Source organism: Sinohyriopsis cumingii, unplaced genomic scaffold (genome assembly GCF_028554795.1).
Source record: "Sinohyriopsis cumingii isolate HCF-2022 unplaced genomic scaffold, ASM2855479v2 utg002465l, whole genome shotgun sequence".
NCBI lineage: Eukaryota > Metazoa > Mollusca > Bivalvia > Unionida > Unionidae > Sinohyriopsis > Sinohyriopsis cumingii.
In genome coordinates this window covers 271,296-293,538 of record NW_028316219.1, presented here as the reverse complement: position 1 = coordinate 293,538, position 22,243 = coordinate 271,296, and the positions used below count along the sequence as shown (strand labels likewise).

General features: G+C 34.6%; 1 protein-coding gene across 4 annotated transcripts in view; it reads left to right on the top strand.

Annotated features, from left to right (window-relative positions):
* LOC149770708 (uncharacterized) overlaps positions 1-22,243 on the top strand; it is a 140,042-nt gene that overhangs the window by 69,228 nt on the left and 48,571 nt on the right. For all 4 annotated transcript variants that reach the window (XM_089949208.1, XM_089949205.1, XM_089949206.1 and 1 more), the window contains exons 13-14: positions 8,562-8,620; positions 17,673-17,817. In XM_089949208.1, the coding sequence (XP_089805334.1) occupies positions 8,562-8,620; positions 17,673-17,817 (204 nt within the window). The remainder of the gene's footprint in view (positions 1-8,561; positions 8,621-17,672; positions 17,818-22,243) is intronic.

Genomic DNA, 22,243 nt, shown 5'->3' with positions numbered 1-22,243 from the left:
TAGCGCGTAAAATGATTTCAGAAACCCCCTGAACGAATTTCTACAAACTTGGAGACCAACCGATTTAATAGTAGCAAGTAGAAAGATAGAGACACACTTCAACACCAGTTGTTTCAGTTACATAAAGAAAAATTTCCAACTTTGCCAGTGCCGCTGTGTTATCGACCAGCTGATATGCGACGGCAGAATATTGACGTTGATATAACAGGACAAATTGAGAAACATAATCTCGTATTAAATGATATTATTGCAGTTGACCAATCTCCATGGACGCTAGGATACGCAATGACGATTCACTCATTTCAGAGATTAACTATTACTGATACAGTTGTTTGGATCGTTGATGATCGTATCGAATGGACGAATTTAGTTTATTTGGCGATGTCTAGAGTCAGAAGAATATCTCAGCTGCGGATAATCGTCATGGACTCGTCAGAAACCATTAACGATGATATTCACAATGATATAATAAGAAGAAAGATTGCTGGTTATAAACAAAGTAACAAAAAAAAAAATAAACGCGACTTTGATCTCGACTTTGAATTTATTAACGCGCTGAAACAATGGCAGAATAATCAATGTGAGAGCTGCAATTGTATAATGTTATGCAGTACTCGAGTATATTCCAAGACAATTCTCTGTGGACAGAAAAGACAACAGTCGCAGTCACGCACGAGAAAATACGATGTTGACCTGTCTTGAATGTAATCGACGTAGGGGTTTTAGTTAAGTGATCGCGGTAGTAATTGTGTGTCCTCGGGATTTACTTGTAATCCTTCACGTGTGAATCCACGCTGAGGAGCAGTTGAACACCGTCTGTAGATTGCCGGTCTACCCGTGGATCTTGTTATGTTAGATATATTGTGTTTGTTAATACTCCAAATAGGATCAGTCGCTCTTTTTTTACCACCTTTAAGTTCACCGTTTCATATAAATATATCACAGTGTCATTACCCAGCACTGGCTGTATCGCAAAATCACGTCGTTGTATTGGTATACGCGCGCGCTTGATTGCATTAATTGGTTTCAACACAGTTGTTCGAGTTATTTCATTATTTAGCACCATTATCACATTTGGTAATATTGCAACCCATTCACGAGATCTCTTGTCTTGAATGAATTACTTCGCGTATTGATATCCAAATAACCGCTCAGCAATTGTTCGATTAAATCGTTCAACCATTGCCTGATCACGGTGAATTGCAGTATGTTGCTTCATCAACGACGATACTGCACACTGAAATTCTTTGTGAGGATCAATTTTTAACAGCTGTGGCCATTGCAAGGGTCCTCGTTGATAAATTCGTTCAAAAGCAGAAGCTACCTCAGTTGCTGTCTTTGTTGACAACGGCTCTGCTTCTTTATATCTACTTTCAACATCAACTACAGTTAGCGCGTACTTGTATGTTATTAGTCGTCTTTGGATTTTAATAGTATCATGTGGTACAAATAAAATATCAACCTGATAAACTTCATTAGGAACTCCAACATCAAAATGTGCAAAGCGTATTTGTTTAGGTGGTGGTTTTTAAATTTGCCATATTACTTATCGTGCCAACCATTTTTCAGCAGTGGCATGTCTAACAGTTGCTGCTTCGCAGAGTTTACTAATCGCTGTTTTATCTATCCAGTATCCTCTTGGGGAATGATAAATTGATTCCATTATAATTAATTACCAGCTCCTAATACTAGTTTACCTTTCACTGCGGATCTTACTAACCAATTAGCCAATGATTCCTTTACAGATTTATTCATAATGGAATTTAGTGTGTGAATTAATTTTACATCTGCAATATGTCTGTGCTGCAGATCTTTACTTTTATAATATATATCATGAGCATGACATGCTTTATCAAAAGCGTTTATCGGATACTCACCTGGTTTTGGTTTGTCTTGGTTGTCTTGTCTGATATCAAGTCGTGTTCCAGGGCCACACTAATTATATCCTGGGGGATGTTTTTCTCCTGGGTATTTAGCCCACGGAGCTCCCAGTAATGTTGTTAATTTTGCTGCAATATCACCTCCTCGTTTTTCTTTTTAACCCGACTGCACTGACTTGTCAGCGGGAATAAATTTAAATTTATTTGTAGCACATCATTCACACTTACCCGTAACCGCTGATATGTTATTTGTTGTTGTAATAGTTGTTAGATCACCTGTTGGGGTACGTGTCCTGCATTTCACACAATATAAATCCATATTACTTTTATATATTTCTATAACATGGAAATCACTGACTTTTCTGCAACAAGAAAACGAGAACCGGTTAATCATCATCCGATGCTAACACATTCAGTTCATTTGATTATCATAGGTCCATCTGGATCGGGTAAAACACAGCTGCTACTCAATTTGATAATGAAGTGGATGAAGTGGGATATGTTGTATTTGGTAGCACCATCAGTTGACGATCAGCGTTGTTATGATGTACTTAAAGATTTTAATGAAAACGCAAGATCGTTAAATGAGCGGCATGATGATGTTATTGAATGTATAAATGATATCACTGAAACGCCGAGTATTGATTTCATTGATGGATTTGTTGACAATTTAGTAGTGTACGATGATGTAATGCTTGATAAACAATCAAATCCGGCTCGGACATTTTCCAGAGGTAGATACAAAAACACTGATGTGATTTATGTAACCCAGCGGTATACACAAATACCAAAAGTGATCAGGGATAATTACAATATTCTTGTTGTGTTTAACGGAGTTGATGCACATACACTGAGAAATACTCATCAGACCATGTGTAACGGTGATATGGATACAAACAAGTTCAAAAATTTATTTAGTCACGCTCAGTCAAACCCACATGGATTTATAGCGATAAACATACATGATCCTCAAACACGATATCGAGTTGATACAATTTTTAATTTATAGCAGCAAAGATTGTGCTGTCTCCAACTTGGCACTGACACAATCGCGTATTGTCCTTCGATGTGTCGTGATTAGAAAAACATATCAGCGATAGTATGAGATATGGCGATTTTTAAACAAAAATTGCGATTTTCCAGGAGGGATTATTTTTGGTGAAATAGGGAAAATCATTTAAACACTATCCGCCCTCTCTGCTGCTTCATTTCAAAGAGATACTTAGTCCATGAACCATGTCTATCGCATTTGTAGGTTGGAAATCATTTCAGATATGAAATAGACCGTGAATCATATATATACTTAGTCCATAGACATTTCCATCATCTTTGTAGGTTAGTTATCATTTTGACGATGTACTGAGAAATGATTTTGAATATGTAATTAATCCATTCACCATTAATATCATATGTGCAGATTATAAAATATTGGGAAGATGTACTAAACTATGTCCATTGCCTATATAGGTTATAAATCATTTCACAGATGGCTTAGTTCATAAACAGTGTTGATCTACTGCGTAGTTTATAAAATGCATTTTAAAGAATTGGAATGGATTGTAACAGAGTCCTGAAACTAACACTTATAACATTAATATACTGCAGGTCTGGACCCGTGAAAGAAGTAAGACGTTTTGCGTATTTACAGACATATAAATACTATTGCAATCCTAAAATTGTCAGGATATTATTGTCATTGCTCCAAAATATGTACGGAATATCCATACTTTTGGAAATATACATTTAGTGGCATTGCTGATTTTTGCATCAAATTATGTTGTAATTAATCATATTTGATTGCCAAGAAGATCGCAATTATGAATATAGGTAAAAAACATGTATAATTAATTAACGGGCATGCTAATTAGAGTTCAAAGAAACTGTATGGTATTGTTCAGCATGCAGTTTTAACCCAGGTCTTCATATAACTACATATGTTTGAATCAGTTTTAAAAAATAATTCTTATGTTTAATGTTTCTGGTCAAATACAAATCTGTAAACAAACAAGTTCTTTTTGATTTGCATCCAAATAAATTGCTCCGTTGTCACCTATAGTAGTTAGAATATATACCAGACCTTGAATTTTGGAGTGAAAAGATTCAGTTTATTATATAACAGCTGCAGTAAGTATTTTATCATGCCATGGCTATTGGAACAACCATGTTTAATCTCAATGCGAATTGTACGACTGTGAAAGTTTAGACATTTATTATTCATGCATAATCTGAGTAAAATTTATTTAGGGGGAAGCTCTACAAATATCACATACTTTGGAAAGAGTGACAGGTGTAAAGTGATGTTATTCGCATTTGCAGTATTGATAGAACGTTGCCATATCACGATACTACTTTAATGTAGTATGGCTGACATTTATTTATTTACATATTGCTCTTGTGTGCATTGTAGCATGCAGCCGACCAAAATAACTGCTCCCATATATTTAAAAAATCACTTGGAATTAATCTAAAGTTTATAATCTTTAACAATTAAATTAAATACTTTGAAGTCCAGGAAGTGAAAAAGATCAGACAGAGCTAGCAATTATGTTATATGTACATATTTTTGAAGTCCAGGAAGTGAACCTGATCAGACAGAGCTGGCAGGTTTGTTATAGGTACATATTTGAAGTCCAGGAAGTAAACATGATCAGACAGAGCTAGCAGTTCAGTTATATGTACATAGTTGAAGTCCAGGAAGTGAACATGATCCGACAGAACTAGCAATTCTGTTATATATACATATGTGAAGTTCAGGAAGTGAACATGATCAGACAGAGCTTAGCAGTTCTGTTTTACTTACATACTGGAAGTCCAGGAAGTGAACATGGTTAGACAGAGATAGCAGTTATGTTATGTAGCAAACATAACAGTTATTTCATACTTTCAATGTTTTAAAACCATTTTCTACTGATAAAACGTCAGACTTGTGTGGCACAGGCCCTAATGTCACTAATGCATCCCCTCCGACTCCGTAGCTTCCGCTCTCGTCATGTGGTTATTTGCACATGTATTGTGCACAATTTGACACATTAACTAGTTTAGTTTTGTATCGTTTTAATTTACCAAATTACATCAGATCATATAAATAGTGATGTATTAAAAAAGAAAATGATATTGAACATCTAAATTCCTATCTTAGATGCAGTACTGTGTCTGGTATGGAGATTGAAAGGGGAAGGGTTAGATAATGTGTACTGAGTTTCAAAAGTTCTAAGACCAAGTTTAAATTAAGTCTGAGAAAATATGTATCATTAGTTTGGTTAAATCTAATATGATGACATATAAAAACCAATAAAATATCCATATAACTTTTAACATTGCTCTCACCAAATCATTTCCTTCATATTCTTCAACTGGCAACCAGTGAACAAGTCCATATACTATGCAGTTTATGAAAGTAATGGACAAAATCGTTTAAACAAAGTCACTAAAAGCTTTTGTGGCAAATACATGTGTTCATGCTGACCAGAAAATATTTTCCGACATTAATCAAGAACAGCTCAGGTTAGGTACACAATTGTTTAAGATCTCTATGGACATTTATATTGTATAATATCATTAAAAAATATTCACCTTTATTTAAATTTCACTAATATTGTGAGAAGCTTGTATGATGAATTTTCATGAACATTTTATGAATATAATAATATAGTAATTTAATGTACAATGTTAGGAAATATCGTGTTGGTGCATCAAAGTACTTGAATTGTTCATGAACCAAGATCATGACATTTCAGAACTTCAAAGATATTATAATAGTTCATAAAAATTCATCATTGTGTTCATGAACTTAAAGTACATGATTCATCACAATTATTGACGTGTTCGTGAACTTAGTTGAGGAACGTTCATGATTATTTGATCATGAACTCAAATGATGAACTAATCATGAATATTTCAAGAACATTCAAGAACAGTTTATGAAGTCATGAATTTGTGTTCGTATGGGGTGCACTTGAGTGGTCACATCACCACTTTTCCAGGTTTCCCTGGAAGAAAGAGTTGTTGGCACGTGCACTGGCTTGTCTCCGTGCATTTCAAGCAATGTTTGAGAGTTTGTTTCTGGAGGAGAGCGAAAGTATGACGATTCCTTGATTGCTGATTGACGTTGACTTATTATATGCTACAAATCCTGGCTGTGCCAAGAGGACTGTTCAGCAATCTGATTTGAACGAAATGTAATTCGGATCAACTGAATGAGCATGTAATTCGCTTGCACTATATGCAACTGTTACTAGACTATCAGGAAACAGTTTTGTGTGATAGTAGTTTCATTGAAGTGCGAGCTAAAGGCTTGGTCTTAATGCAATTGAGTCATGTTACAAACCAACACAGATTCTATTTGTGAAATAGGTTGAGTGATTTCGGTCATTGCAAATTAAAATTGGCTAATTTTTATATATCTTTTTCTTGACTTGTATCATGTCTGCCATGGCAATGATCATTAAGTGCTAGCATTTGATAGTAATTGGAGCCAATGTTTTCTTCTTGAAAAGCAAGAGAAAAGAGTAAGTTGTGCAAACGAGGCATTCAGATGTACGATGTTTTACATTTGACATACATTCTTGCACATTTGGTACTTGAAATGTTTAAAAGTTCATTGTAATATCACTGTTTGCAAATCTGATGTGCAGATGGGACACTTAAACATTATAAATCTTGTCTTGGAGTACTACTGTATTCTAACAAGATGTCTATTTGACAATAACCTGGATGACCTCCATGTTATCCAACACTTGCATTATATCCTAATTGATCATGTGAAATACACACATGGAAAAATCACAACTTAGAACACATTCGTCATTTAGCTTGTATCTAATCAGAATAAAAGGTCAAATTTGTCTCATGATAACTCGCATAGGAAATTAGAAATCTGCCATACTTTCATATATAATGGAATGGCATATTTTCGAAGTTATATTTTCTTATGTGAACATTCAAATTCTCATGTAAGGAAATTAAATCTGTAGTTATGAACGTTTTTCTAGTTTTTCCTTGGCTCACACACATCAAACATAAGCTTGCTAAATTTGATCTGCATACATTATTAATAAGGTCCTCATATGCATTTTATGAGCTCGTGAGAATTGTTGAGACTTTTCTATATGGGGGAAACCATATGTAATGGCATATTCATGACAGGTGGACAACACCTGTGCTACTTAGAAGTGAAATACCAATCTGCTTTTGCTTTGAAACGGAAGACCTTGGTAGGAAAATGTTAAATCTTTTACAGAAGTGTATTAAAGGTGTTTTATATCAGTGCGTCATGTAACTCAAATTACAGGAATTCATACAATAGTTTACCTTTCTCAGAATGCCACCTGTTGTCATCAAAATATTTTCATTGGTACCTGGTATCCTCTGTGTCCATATAGATGTGACGGTTGCCTCTGGTTTGCTATTTAAAGACAGACTTTGGTGATAAGCTTTGATAAAGTCAGTATTAGCAAACATTAGACCTGGGAAGGTCACATATAATTGCATTGCATTACCTGTTCAACATATTGAGTTAGTTGTGTACATTGCTAATCAGAAAAAAGTTTCCTTGAACATAAAGTGATTAAGACAAATCTTTGAAATCTATATGTCTTTCTCTTTCACCATTAATACTGTTTGTAACAGAGTTTTTCAGCATTTTCAGGGTTAAAATGATGTGTTTGAATACAATTTATTTATATTTGTTATCATCTGATCAAAGAATATATCATGTTCTATCAACCAGCCTCTGTTTTGCCCAAATGACTAAATAGTTATTTTGTTGCCTCAAATATATATGCTGAGAAATTAGTAAAATCTGTATTTTAAAAAGGTAAGACTTTGTTGATATTTCAGTCAAATTAAATATTACTGGCTACTGTAATTTGGATAGCAAGAATTAATGTTTGCAGTTTCTATAATATGAAATGAATTTAAAAAATTATAAGAAATTTGGTCTGGAAATATGTGGAAGTATATGCTTTTCAATAGCTTGTAAATTGCGCAAACGTACAGGAAGCACAAGCTTGCGAATGCTAGTAAGAAAATTATCCAAAATGGTGCGATGAGTGAGCAAGCTTGCCCAGCTAACATATTCAATAGTAAACTTGAGGTAATTATATTAGCTTGATTCAAGCATATTAAAAGATAAGGTAGTATCAGTTAAAATTAGATGCAATGTGTGGATACAAGCTCACGGATGCTCATCATTTAGCCATGATTATTTGAAAAACAATGCCTATCTGATAATATCATTACAATATTTAAATTGAAAATGCAGTGGGTATCTTTACTTACAAATGCAATACGTAATTGGATTTGCGTTCTCTATCTCAATATCATGAACACCTGGTCAAATGGTCATTATATAATTTTAAATATAGCTTGATATGTTAGATGGAATAAACCCAACTAAATATCACAGATGAGCTCTAGTCAACCGTGTATGAGAAAATGGGGCGAACCGCATTCATTAAAAACCATCAGAAATTAAGGATTGATTACTCTTAACTGATGTACCATTGTTGTGCACCTTGTACTGATGCCATAATTAAACAAACTTAAATGACCGAGGAATGTTTTACCTAAGTCTGGATTTTTATACTCAGCGTCATACTAATAAGCTTTGCATAAATTGCTATGAAATTCATACAGTTGCAAAGTCATGCAGTATATAACATTATCATCATTTCATTTTAGGTCCTGTCTTTTATGCTGAGGGCAAGACCAGAATGGAGAGGGGGGATGGAAAGGAGAAGGTATAAAACATTTAGTGTTATAATTATGGGATAGTATGGGGTTGAAAATACAATAATGATCAAGTGGCTTTTGGGAAATATGCAACAATATCACTTTGATTACACCCTTCCTCCCCAGTCACGAATATGACATAACCTTTTAACTGTTCCTATTTTTGAAACATTGTCTTGAATATTTACATTTCTGTAGCATTACTCCACTTCTGCGAGACCGTTGCACTCAACATATTTTCTCTACATTCAATTATAATATGCAGATATACAGCATCCTGTGTGTCTTTCTGTCTGTGTACCTGCTCATCCCTTCCTGCATCTAGCACAGTCTTGTTAGTGAAACTAGTCCTTTGATTGCCCAGCATCAACAGTTAGTACATTTCGTTTGTGCTTAGGGTAAGATAAAATCCTATTGATTTCATGTTCTTAATCCCAACACAAATATGTGTCTATGGTCGCCTGATTATCCCTGGTTGTCGTTCCTGACCCATGCACCGTTTCCCCAAACAGGTAACAACATCGATTTCTGCATCTAATTGAATGGTTTTGCTAACTAGTTAAAGCACTATGTACATTATACAGAGATGCTCGCGTTCGTGTGATTCACTAAAACGTTATACAGAGTTGGGCACTTGAAAAACATCGATGCACAAGATTTCCCATAAATTAGTTTTAAGATGCGTATATGAAAATGTACTATGCGCGCAGTATACTATTTTATTCAGCTATTCATCCTTAATGTTCTTGTCGTGAAACAAGTCAAACCAGTACAAATATGTTAGGACTTCTTGAGACGTGTATTTTCTAAAAAACTAGTTACATGTCTGGTCTCTTCGGCTTGACATAAATAGTTGTTAAACTAACTTTTATTAGCACATTGGGACCTGTAACAAGCATTCTGTCATAATTTGAACCTTGCATCAAGGAAGTTTTACAAATGCACGTTTATAATACAGACTATCTAGAAGACCAAAAATGACTGAATCCCACCTTGATTGATCTTTAGATGATGAATTCCTTTGGCAAATACTGACTGATCATAGTAATGAAGGCAATTTGTTTTTAACGGTAGGAAATATGTCAGATTATTAGAGTTGGGAAGGTGTTATTGGAGATACCAATGAGAGAATTTGATGCCAAAATCTTGCTAAATACGAGTCCGATGTACATGAAGGATGAAAAATACAACATATGGCATGATGGTGAACCCTGCCTTTCAGAGGTAGTTCGAAATCAAATATTGTAAAGGTTGTCTGCCAAATTAAAATACAGACAATTTCAAAGTACATTGCACTTTTCATTTATGTTCTTGTCACAATTTAGCCCTGTAGGATCATGTGCTACAAAACAATATAGCCCTGGCAGAAAGGTTACAATGAATATTAGACTATTAAATAAAAAATAATGAAATTAAGAAGTAAAGATATTTATTTCATCAAAATGCTTATGTTTGATCATTTAGACTATGGCATCAATGACTTGAAATCCTAATACAGCAATATTGAAACATAAATATGGCATTGAAAACAGCAGATTGCTAATTCAGGAAAGTTAAACTTAGGCATAATGTGTCATGGTATGAAATCTTACTTTGGAGAAGAAGTATCAAAAAGACAATACAGTCGACGTATTAACAATTGTAGAAGAAGAGGCATCATCTTTGAAATATTTTAATTTCAAAAGGTTCTTACAAAATGGATCAGGAAGAAAATGAGATGGATATTAAAGTGATGTGTAATATTGAACTATGGCTGCTTCCTCCTCCCCCTCAGTTTTGTTCTGCTACCACTTATTTGTGTGATAAAGGGGGAATCTTGGGAGCATCTGTACATACATACCAAAACAGATCACTTGCATTTAGCCATTATGCGGTTGTAGGTACATTCAGTAATGACTTTCCACCAGAATTGATAAGCAAGAGCCATGCATGTTAATAGGTTTATCTTGCATCTAATTGGTTGAGCAGCAAGGGGCGAGCTACCTTGAAGTAATATTTCTTAATATCTCTCCCACAAAAGATCGCTAAAGCATGATGGTACGGTTTTTCAGATTTTAGAAAAACCACACTATTATATCTGATCGGATACCCCCCCCATGAAAATTTTGATTAATTATAAAGATTTTAATATTGATAATTATGATTAGAAAAAGAAATTGTAAGTAGATATTAATGGGGAGCATTAATGTGTAAATGAATATTGTTAGATGCATGCTGATTTGTAGTGAAAGGGTGGTGGCTCAGTTCGATGAGACGTTTGCCACATATTCATAAGGGGAACAAATCTCTTGTGGAAAAAACATGGTGGCAAGAAACTAAGATCTGTGGGTTGGTGTGAGAGTTCTAAAATTCATCAGCAGGTGCAACATGGAGAGGACGAATATTATCCAGTAAATAATTGATAATGATTTCAATAAATCTATAATACTTTCCTATAAAATTGAATTTTTTGTTATTCTTGCCAATTATTACTAATTAGTATGTCTTCTTAGAGATATCGAACTCTTTGTATGTGTTTCTTGTTTATGTATGTATGAATGTATGTATGTATGTATATATATATATATATATATATATATATATATATATATATATATATATATAACCTATTTAACATTTGTCAAGATTATATCAAGATATATTTTATATATATTTTTATATATTTTTATTGTTTTATTTTATTAATTTTTAAATTATGATTTTTAAAAATCTTTCTTCTATTTATTTATTTATATATTTTCTATGTCTCTAATAAGTGTGCATTAAACATAATACAAATGTTGATAAAACTGTTTATCTCTATTTAGCAATATTATATATATATATATATATATATATATATATATATATATATATATATATATGACAAAATGGATCCTTTGTATGTGTAATGACAAAGTTTGTCTCTTATTTTGCTGATGTCGTGCACACTGCCTGTGTTGCTAACAAGCATCGACTTCAACTGCAATACGAATATCACGGTGAATGAGGTTTACGTGATGAATACTTCCGGCAAGAAATTACTAAATTACTAGCCCAATGAGAATTGGTTACATTAACTGCGTGGTCACTTGTGCTACTGAACATTTTACAAATAACTCATGTGATGTTGGTTTAAACTAATGACGATGTGAAATCATGAGTAACTGGGAAGAACACGTTCGATAAAATGGTGTTAACTCTGTGAGGTTTCTCTTTAGAATAAGCGATGGAAACAACAATTATTATTACAACAATAACCGAAGAGATCCTTAGTGATACTGGACAATACCAGCATGGTAGGCCTTAGAACCAGGGAGTAGCTGTCAAACTCAAGAAGCACAACTTGTGTGGTGGTCGACTTAGTTTGCAATTACCATCTCAGTCTTGCTCTGGAAAACATTTAGGAATCAATTGCAAACATTATCGAGAGCAACACCGTATTGATCTGGTTGCTACACACTGGTTATTGCGGAAATAAATTTAATAAATGTATGTTATCCAAAGGAAACTGCTATATAAAATAAGATTTTCACAATGAGTTGGCACTGATTGCAAAAAAATTCACATAAGACCTTGATGAAATTGCTGGGTTACCGATAAATTAAGTCACAGACACATCTGGTTTCGCATTTTCTACACACAAGAAAATACCAGAAACTCAGAAACATATTTAGAAGGACATTCAACAATCCTGTGTGTAGTAATGGTCATGGGCGTCTATGAAATACCGATTACAATGCAAGCGATATTTCCTTTATTCAGCCTGTTTTGTTGGATAATTATGAGTTATTTACACACATACAAATAAAATCACCTTACAAGGGATTGACCGAGGTTTTTACCAGTATGCGAGTCTTATTTCTGACCATCAAGATCTCTGTTAAACTGTTTGAGATCAGTGGAGGAAACGTACTGTACTTAGACGCTGTCAGTAGAAGGCACATGACATACAGCATTTGGGATCGAATTTTAAAGGCAAGGTATCAACTCAAATTTACTTTTCATAAGATGTTTCCTTCTATTCAACGTTTTAAAGACATTTGAGATTTGGTATAAATGTACATAATCGCTGTGTGGTGTCTGTTACAAGATTTGATGAGATACCATTAAGGTCAAGGTCAGAGTTTTAAACTGTTTCACACATTAAATCACTTTTGAGATTAAAGTCTGAAACTTGGCATACATGTGCATCGTGACTAAATCATGTATTGTGGATGCAATATTTAAGATCAAGGTCACGTGTGAATATTTTAAAGTTTATTTTGTTCCTGCTTCATATCATACATTAAATCACTTTTGAGATTAAAGTCTGAAACTTGGCATACATGTGCATCGTGACTAAATCATGTATTGTGGATGCAATATTTAAGATCAAGGTCACGTGTGAATATTTTAAAGTTTATTTTGTTCCTGCTTCATATCATAAAGCTGAGTGAGATATGAGGTTAGCTTTGGCTTCCTAGGTTATTTCATGTCATGTATTACATTCAAGAGGACCGCTCCGGTGGCCTAGTGGTTAGAGCGTCCGCCTCGGATGCGGGAGGTCGTGGATTTGATCCCCGGCCGAGTCATACCAAAGACTTACAAAACTGGTACTAACAGCTGCCTCGCTTGGTGCTCAGCATTAAGAGGTTAGTGTTAGGACTGGTCAGCCTGGTGTCAGGATAATGTGACCTGGGTGGGACATCATGCTACATGTCTGCGGCATGATGCCCCAGTGCTAGACATCACTATAAACTGCCACATTGCAGACATCGTAGCGATATGACTGAAAAATTGTTAAAGCTACGTTAAAGATCAAAATCACAAAAACAACAACACAACAGTCAAGCGTGTATGTCCATTGTCAAAGAAATTAAAGGATTTACTCATTTCCTATATTGCTTGTTAAGATACTTCTATAATACTAAGCTGATTCTTACTCAGTAACTTGAATGTTCTATCATCAAGGTCATTGTCATAATTATATTTCATTGAATGCCTTTACCATGGAAGGTGTTGGACCAAATTCACTTGCTGCTTATATTATCTGGATATATAATCTAACACCACAATACATACAGTTTGTTCCTTTAGAAAATAACTCATGTCAAAGTGCTGCATTGCTGCTATCACTGCCGACAGCCATTGGTGGCAACCTGTCCTTGATGTTACACGTTGGGTTTGTTTACACTTGTTATATGTATTACACAGTTCAGGGGCTCAAAATGTATGCTTAACTGTCGTTAGTTATTTTGTCAGATGGACTACTAAAACTCATCCATCAATAAACAATTGGAACAGGAAAAATTACCGCCTGTCATTATTATAACAAAGATGTGGTCATGAGTTGGTACACTCCTAATGGCAAATTAGTATGTTTATTGGGTTAATTGAGTGCCTACCAATATTATTCTCATGACATGGTATAACAAATGCTCGCAATGAAATTTACATATATTGCACCAGTTGTCTACCTATAAAATAGCTAAGTATGAGTATTGTTATAACGGTCATAACGGTTTTAATGCACATGGATCTAACCACTTACTATTTTCATTACTGATGGTAACACAAGTGATAGGGTCTCCAGTTAGTTTTAATGAATCAGACACATAAGAAGTATGCCAAATAATATGATTTCATATTGATATCATTGGAGACAGTCGTTCAGTGCATTGCACTGTGATAGTTATAAGCCTGTGAATGTATCTGCAAGGTGCACAACCGACACTGGAAAAGCATAAATTGAATAATGACAATATAAATCTGATCGCAAATATGATTAACAGAAGATTCTAAGAAAGTGATAAATACATATATGATTGTGGTTTACACTCCTTTGTGTCTGAGACAAGACATTGAGCCTCATACCTTGTCTCTTGAGACTAGTTGTATTGAACAAGTCTGAATCCATTTTTAACCGAGTTGAGCACCAAAAAGAAAATCAGCTACCTTCAGTAGCTCTGCCATTTATAGAGACGACCAGTTTCAGTTCAATATGTGCTGTGGATGATCAATACCCTGTTAGATTACCACATGTATATATCAATGCCTTCATAGCTGAAAGGAAGGGATGGAGCAGCTTTTCTTCCTTTTAATGGATCCATTGATATTTCGACTTCCACTATTTCGTGGCAAATGTCATTATCATTTAAAGGACTTAACCGTCCCTTGCAGATGGAGAACCTTCTTGTATGCAACTAAATACAAGTGAGGTTTGAACTGACACTATTTCATTGGCTTTCTGACCCATTAGGTGTGTTCGGTCTTTCTTGTTGGGTCTTTTTGTTGACTTCAGGGTGAGGCGGGGGATCAGTGGTATACTAATTAAATCACTATGTTATATTGTAATCTACTGTTTATATCCAATATACGCACAAATATCTGTCCATCTCTCTAAATTCTACACTAAATTTTATCTATATTGTTTCTCATTACAATTGTCCATTCAGAATGTATATCACTCCATTATGTCTATTAGGTATTCCTTCGCTTAACTCCCCTTCTTGTATATCTCAGTCTGATTCTAATTTCTAACTACATCTTATCTCTGCTGTCCCGTTTTCATTATCTGTCCTGTTTCTACTTTTCTTTCTGCTTTGTGTCCTTCTGCCTTCCGCTTTCTACCCCACACTATATGTTGCATCTATGTACAAATATTGTAATCACACACCCTTTTCCCACATACAGAATATAATTGGCTAATCATTACTCGTCCCCCGATCATACCATAACTAAATGGTGCTGAAACAGCAGGAATATGACCCAGTTAACCAGACATGTCATGATGCTGACCTGTTTACCCAGATTTGTTAAAACCTTCCTGAAGTCCAAACATTAGTTCCTATGATACTGGCCAGTTACCCAGATATATTAATGGTTCCTTCATGTCCATCTCTGAAATTCCCATATTCAAACCCCACATATTACTAGTTAGAAACTAGATATCAGTACTGATATATATTTTACTTTTTCCTACACTAAAATCCCTTTTGTCATATGTACTAAGAATCCCTTTGGTCATAAGCTTACTTAAATAATTATTCTGTCACGAAAGCAAAGATTTGGCCATCAGATATTGCCTTCTCCTCCAATCTCCGCTCATTGCAATGTGACAAATGCCTTGCTTCTCTGGGACCCATAGTTGTGGCGTAACGTATGGCCCAGAGAAAAACCAACACACAACAAAGAGGACCCCTCCTCCCAAAAAATGGTGTGTAAATTAAATTATTTGGTATCAGCTTAACATCAACCATCCCACCTAAATGTCAGATATGCAATACTAATACAATGTAGTTTTATTTGGAGACAAACTAATTTAAGCTGTGTAATGCTTACCAACCAATAATGTACAATGCCTTCCTACGTCATTATAATAGCATGTTGTAATCATTGTCTGTAAGAAAGACCATTCATTAAATGGGCATGCAAAGTGTATGGGTGGACTGTGTTCTCCACTCTAATTTTAGATTTTATTCAGTTTACTGAAGGTTTTGCAAATTAGAAAAAATATATTGTTAAAATCATGTATGTGATGAGAGAGGGGTTAGAGTATGTAATTATAAGTGAATATGCGTCCATATATAAGAATTTATTATGTGTTTGTATTGACCTATTTGTCATATAATTTGGCCAGAATACTTATAAAATATGTTTGGTCCTATTAGCCAAACTAATGTCCATGTTAAAAATGTGTCATTGCAATTTGTCCTTTACATATCATCATATAAATATGCTATTTTCAAAACAAGACTTTGCATGATGTATATTTGGTCATACATAAATATGGTGACCATATGACTTCCAATCATGTTAACACAGAAATCACAATGGACATTGCAATTTTTTTTTATGGCTACTTCTGGAAGTCATCTTTTATTGGCACTGTGCTTTTGCTTAACAAATTATAATGTTAGTTGGCCCGAAATGGAAATGTGGCCATCCAGTATCCAATATGGCAACCATGGCAGCCATTTAAAAACATTTGTTTTGATAATGTATCCTCCAAAGCAGTCATGTCAGTATGTGGATTCCACCATAGTGTATATATGCTTTTTATTCTCGATGATGTATTTCTGATCCTAAATATGTTTTTTGTAAATGTGACTTCCAATATATCCAGCACTGCAGTTAATTTGACAAATCTTATCTCTCAAATCACTTATCAATAAGAAGGAAGACGTGGTTTTATGTTGAAGTTCAGGATTATTTTCTGTCATTAGAGTATTAGTCCCTTCTGGTGACTCTTGCTGTTGGATTATGTTATGATAGTTATGTGAGAAAATGTATTTTTGTTTGGTAAGAGACGGCCTTTATCTCTCTCAAGCTTATGGTATACTATAGACTCGCTCTCTGTTTAAATCAAAACCCACAAACTAGACAAAAAACACCAGTATGCAAATCCAATGGACATACAACTGAATATTTTGCTTCTTTGGTCTGAATAACTTAATAATTATTATAAGTTTCCCATAATGAATAAATAAATCTCTTAAGAGTGAAATTTTCAGCAATACCACACTGCTTTCATCAGCGACTAGCTTCATCACGTATCACAAGCCGTACAATGTTTTAAGATAATTTGCACACGTGATGGATGAAACAAAAAAATATGGTATAAATTATCATTTCAAATGTAATGGTTGTGCAAATAAACATATCAGTGACAAATGTGGTGTAGTTTATCATATCAAATAAAATGATTGTGCAAATGAAAACATCGGTGAAAAATTGTAGCAATACGAGACATTTCATCATTCCCAATCAGACCAGGGTCATCATATCTTTGGACATCACATGGAACAGGAAGATGAAGGAGGCGATTGCAATATGACAGTGGAGGCCAGGGATGAGGGGCTTGAATTACCACCCATCTAAACCAGTTTCCTTGTATCACATGACCATTAAAAATCATGTGATCAACAGATGCTGCCGATGAAGGCAGTGTGATGGTGCCAGAAATGTTGAACTCTTAAGGTATTTGCATTCTGAGTATGAGAAATTACTAATAATCTGTTGAACATCTTAGATATATGATGCTATGATCGTATTACTTAGGCTGTCACAAACTTAAAGAATACAAATGTCCTTTTCTAGGGATATAGATTGGAAGAGGAGTTATCTAATCTGAGTTTGGAAGGCTATGCATCAAAGCAGAAGGTCAAGCAACAACAGATCGGTGATACTCTATTTGGACCCAGCCTGGCTACACATACAGCTGGTACTGGCTCTGGAACATCAGGTACATTGTATCTCAGAATGTTAATGTATTTAGCCAGTGTATGTTTAGTGGAACATTTTAGAAATATAATGCAATATGTGCTGTATTTGTTGGTTTTAGCAAAGATTCTGATTTTTGTTTCTGCTAACATTCAACGATTATGAATCCAAGGTTAAATGTAAAAACGTATGCAGTTACACAGAACATAATAAATGGTGGTGTCAGTTAGTAAATTGCTGATAAAAATAAAGTTGCAGTAGGAATCGTGTACATTCATTATATCATCAACATTATCATCATCGAAATGTCTAGTATCATGTAACATGAGTTTCCACGATAGATATGGCTGTATCTGCTGTACGATAAATAGTCCGTGGTTTTTCTATGAAGTTTTGTTTAGTAAATGCAGACTATCGTCTAATTCATGTTTCTTTATTTATTGTAATAAGTACTATATCATGCATAAACCGAACACAACATGTCTATCAATATGGGATGACCTTTTTGCTTTTCTGGGTGGAAGTTGGGTGGGGCCTGGTAATTTCTGTGATAACAACTATAGTCCTCAAATATGGCACACCTCAAGCAAATTATCATTTTCATATGGATCATGATGTGGGAGGTAATCCCTTCCACATGAATTCCACAATGAAGCTACTGCAGTGGTTGGGTAAATACCTTCCAATCACCATAACAACTGAGTGGGAACATGTGCTTCTTTGTCATGGATAGGGCTGATCGACTATATGGATTGACATTTGAAATACCCAATGAATGAAGACTACTCAATGATTTATATATCATAGTAATTTGCAGTTGCACACAATTTGAAGAATCAATTAGCTTTATGCCGAGTATATATTTGACCATAAAACATAATTTCAACAAAGTCTTTTATATGCAAGACATCTGGGTTTACAAAAGGTATTATTGACTTATATTCAATGTATCGGTCGGAGTTACCAAACACTGTCATCTCACCTCTTTAGGCATCTCTGCACAAGCCTAGTAACATCTTTCCTTTTTAAACGGGGATTTCCGAGGTTCATCCTAATATACTGATGGCCATATATAACTTATCGTGTGCATCCATGTTTTACACTACGACACATACGTTATATGTTAAAAATAAATACTTGTTAAAACTATTGTCAGTTGTATTATAAAATTGGGCCGAATTGTCTTTTAAGTTGGGCCGAATTGTCTTATGTTCGGTCCATGTTGGGCCGAATTGTCTTGGGCTGAATTGTCTTTGGGCTGAATTGTCTATAAGTCGTATAGTATATACTTAAATTACTTGCACGTGACTCATAATTCGCCAACTAGACGAAGTTGACGTGTCCATTTTTACGGTCATATGAGGTTTCCGTAAGAAATCGTGACCTTTAAGTTTCAATTAAAGCGGGTCCCCACAAAATCCATTTTTTTTCTATTTCTTTTATCGGTTATCTGATTTAATCTTCCCAAACTCTAGTTTTTTATGAATTATTTCAGCTTGTAAGTCGACATATAATCTTTAAAATTCATAAAATTCAGACGTTCTGCCCTAATATGCCTTTAACCGAATCTAATACTTGCATAAGTTTATATAACCTTTTCGTCACTTTATCATATCAATATCATAATATTATACTCGTCGGATGACCAACAATCCTAAATGCATTATTTAAGCTGCTAGTTACAGAATGCAACATTACATCCTTCTTAGAGTCTGCATAAAACGATAGGCATAAGGTGCTAGTGCTTTGGATTTTAAATGAAGATTTTAAAAATAAATATAGTCATATTGCTACAATGTCTGCAGTGTGATAGTTTATAGTGATGTCTAGCACTGGGGCATCATGCCGCAGAAATATAGCATCGTGTCCCACCCAGTCAAATTATCCTGACACCATACCGACCAGTTAAAACTAACCTCCTTATGCACACCCTGAGCGTAAAACGTGACAGCTGCTAGTTATATTTCTATTAGTCCTCTGTATGACTGGGCCAGGATTTGAACTTGCAACCTACCACATATGATTTGGACACTCTACCCACTAGGCTAACAGAGTGGTCCTTACGTTTCCAGAGAAAATGTGTGTGCATTTTGGTCGCGAGTTGTCAAAAGAAAACGGACCTGTTGAAACTGTTTTGCGCTATTCAGTGTATATTTTGTTGTGTGGGAACATGTGAAGCAAACACATTAAAAGTAAGTACAGGAAAGAAAACATAAATCACTGCATTTCTCGTATTGTTTAAATATTTTAATAACACAATTAAACCCTTAATTTCTTTTTCCGTTTGTTTGTTTAAAAGTAAACTATTTTATTATAGTTACTATCATTAAAGTTTGCATAATTTGTGAAGCATGATTCTATGCTCACAAAATCAGGTGTGTAAATGCGTTTTGTCTCCGAGTATTAAAATACATTGTGCACTGTATACTGAGCTGCACCAGGTTCCATGCCATTCACTGGACGTCCACTATTACATGATAATGCTAATTCAATATTCTAATTAGGGCAATACAACTTAAGAGCCATGACATGGATATTCCGCGATGACCAGCTGTATCTGGTTTGTGATGAAAGAGTTTGAAAGGATAAGTCTACATTATGGGAACATGGATTCCATATAATCCACGATACGCATACTTTGTGTAAATCGTTATGAGTTATCTGGGTCCTTTGTACACTCTGCTTGCTGAGTGGACACTCTACTTCCATGCAAATGTCAGGAAAACCAACATTAACAATCTAAATTACACACACACACACAGTGTACACACACACTTCCAAGCAAATTTCAGGACAAACTTTACACACTAACAGTAACTAAATACATTTAAGTTTAAATAGAAAGTGATTCATTTTCATGATATTCAAGCTCTCTATTTAATATTTTTGATTAATAGAAGAATTTATTGATCCGTGCAACTTCACATGAACATTTAAGCATACTATTAAGAAAGAGAAGACTCTCACTCTTTCTGTCAGACTAGATTTGTAATGTCCATTTATATATATATTATAGCAAAATAATTCTAAACAATATTGCAGTCTCGATTTGTTTCCTTCTCTTTATTTCCTACTTGTATAGTAACAAGAATTTACAATGTAAAATACAGTTCCCTTATTGTACTACAGTGATTTCAATAACATTTTAAGGAATAAATACTACCAATTTGTGTCACAAGCAACACAGATGCTCCTCTCTGTGATACGTCTATATATCTTTATTTATGTTGCAATTATTTCTCAGATGTATCCTCAGATTTACTAAACCAATGGTTTATTGGTTAAAGCATCCGCCGTGAATGTGGGAGGTCACGGTTTTGAACCTCGGTAGAGTCATACAAATGGTACTAACAGCTGTACCACTGGGTGCTCAGCATTAAGAGGTTAATGCTAGGACTGGTCGGCCTTGTGTCAGGACAATGCGACTGAGTGGAATATCATGCTACATAGCTATGTCATGATGCTACAGATTAAACATAGCTATAAACTGCCACACTGCAGACATCATAGCAATATGATTGAACAATTGTTGAAATAGCTTTAATAAAATCCAAATCTATTTACTAAACCAATTTGATTTATCAGTAATTGTAATAGACACTGCAAATATAACTTGCTCATTAATATAACGTATTTGTGAAACTCAGAAACGGGAAATGAATTTTAGCTATCTTTGGTATTTTAGATGATTTGCACTGTGGAGATTAGTCTCATGCAAATTAAGAAGGGGGTAAAGGTTTCTAAAAATGCGTGGGATTTTATAACCATTCCTTGAATCTTGAACTTAGTCATTCTTCCTTTGGAGTTTTAAAATTTTTAATTCAAGATTTCAGCAGCAAAGTACTTGTTTTCTCTCTCTCTCTCACTATTTTTTTTCCTTTCTCTCTCTCTCTCTCTCTCTCTCTCTCTCCAGCTTCATCTGGATACTCATTTTCAAACAGTCTGTCCAAGATTGTTTTGTCTAACTGACTCTAATTATTGACATTTATACCATGAAATGCACATATTTATACTGCCCATCTCACGTCTTTCTGTACTCTACCATTATCCCCAGCTGCAACAGCAGCCAGATGAAATAGTAATTTCCGTTACTTTATAGGTGGACTATTATTATTATTTTCACTTGTAAAAGCATATCAAGGCTGGATGTGCGATATATAAATTTTAGTTGTGCGGTACCATGTGTGCGATATGGATCGAACACCAGATCTGACATGTAATACACATGTAATAAGTGCTGGTTTTCATATAATCAATCATGAGTCAATCAATGCAGTATTCAATCAATCAATCAAAGCAAACCATAAGAACAGTGGATACTAAATTTTAGGTAATATAGTACATCCCACAAGCTCATCGAAAGGGTCTCAAAATGTTTGTGAGGGGTAATGGATCAATAAACATGCCAGGCGGCAAGATTTGCTGCCCGTATGACATCAAATGACAGC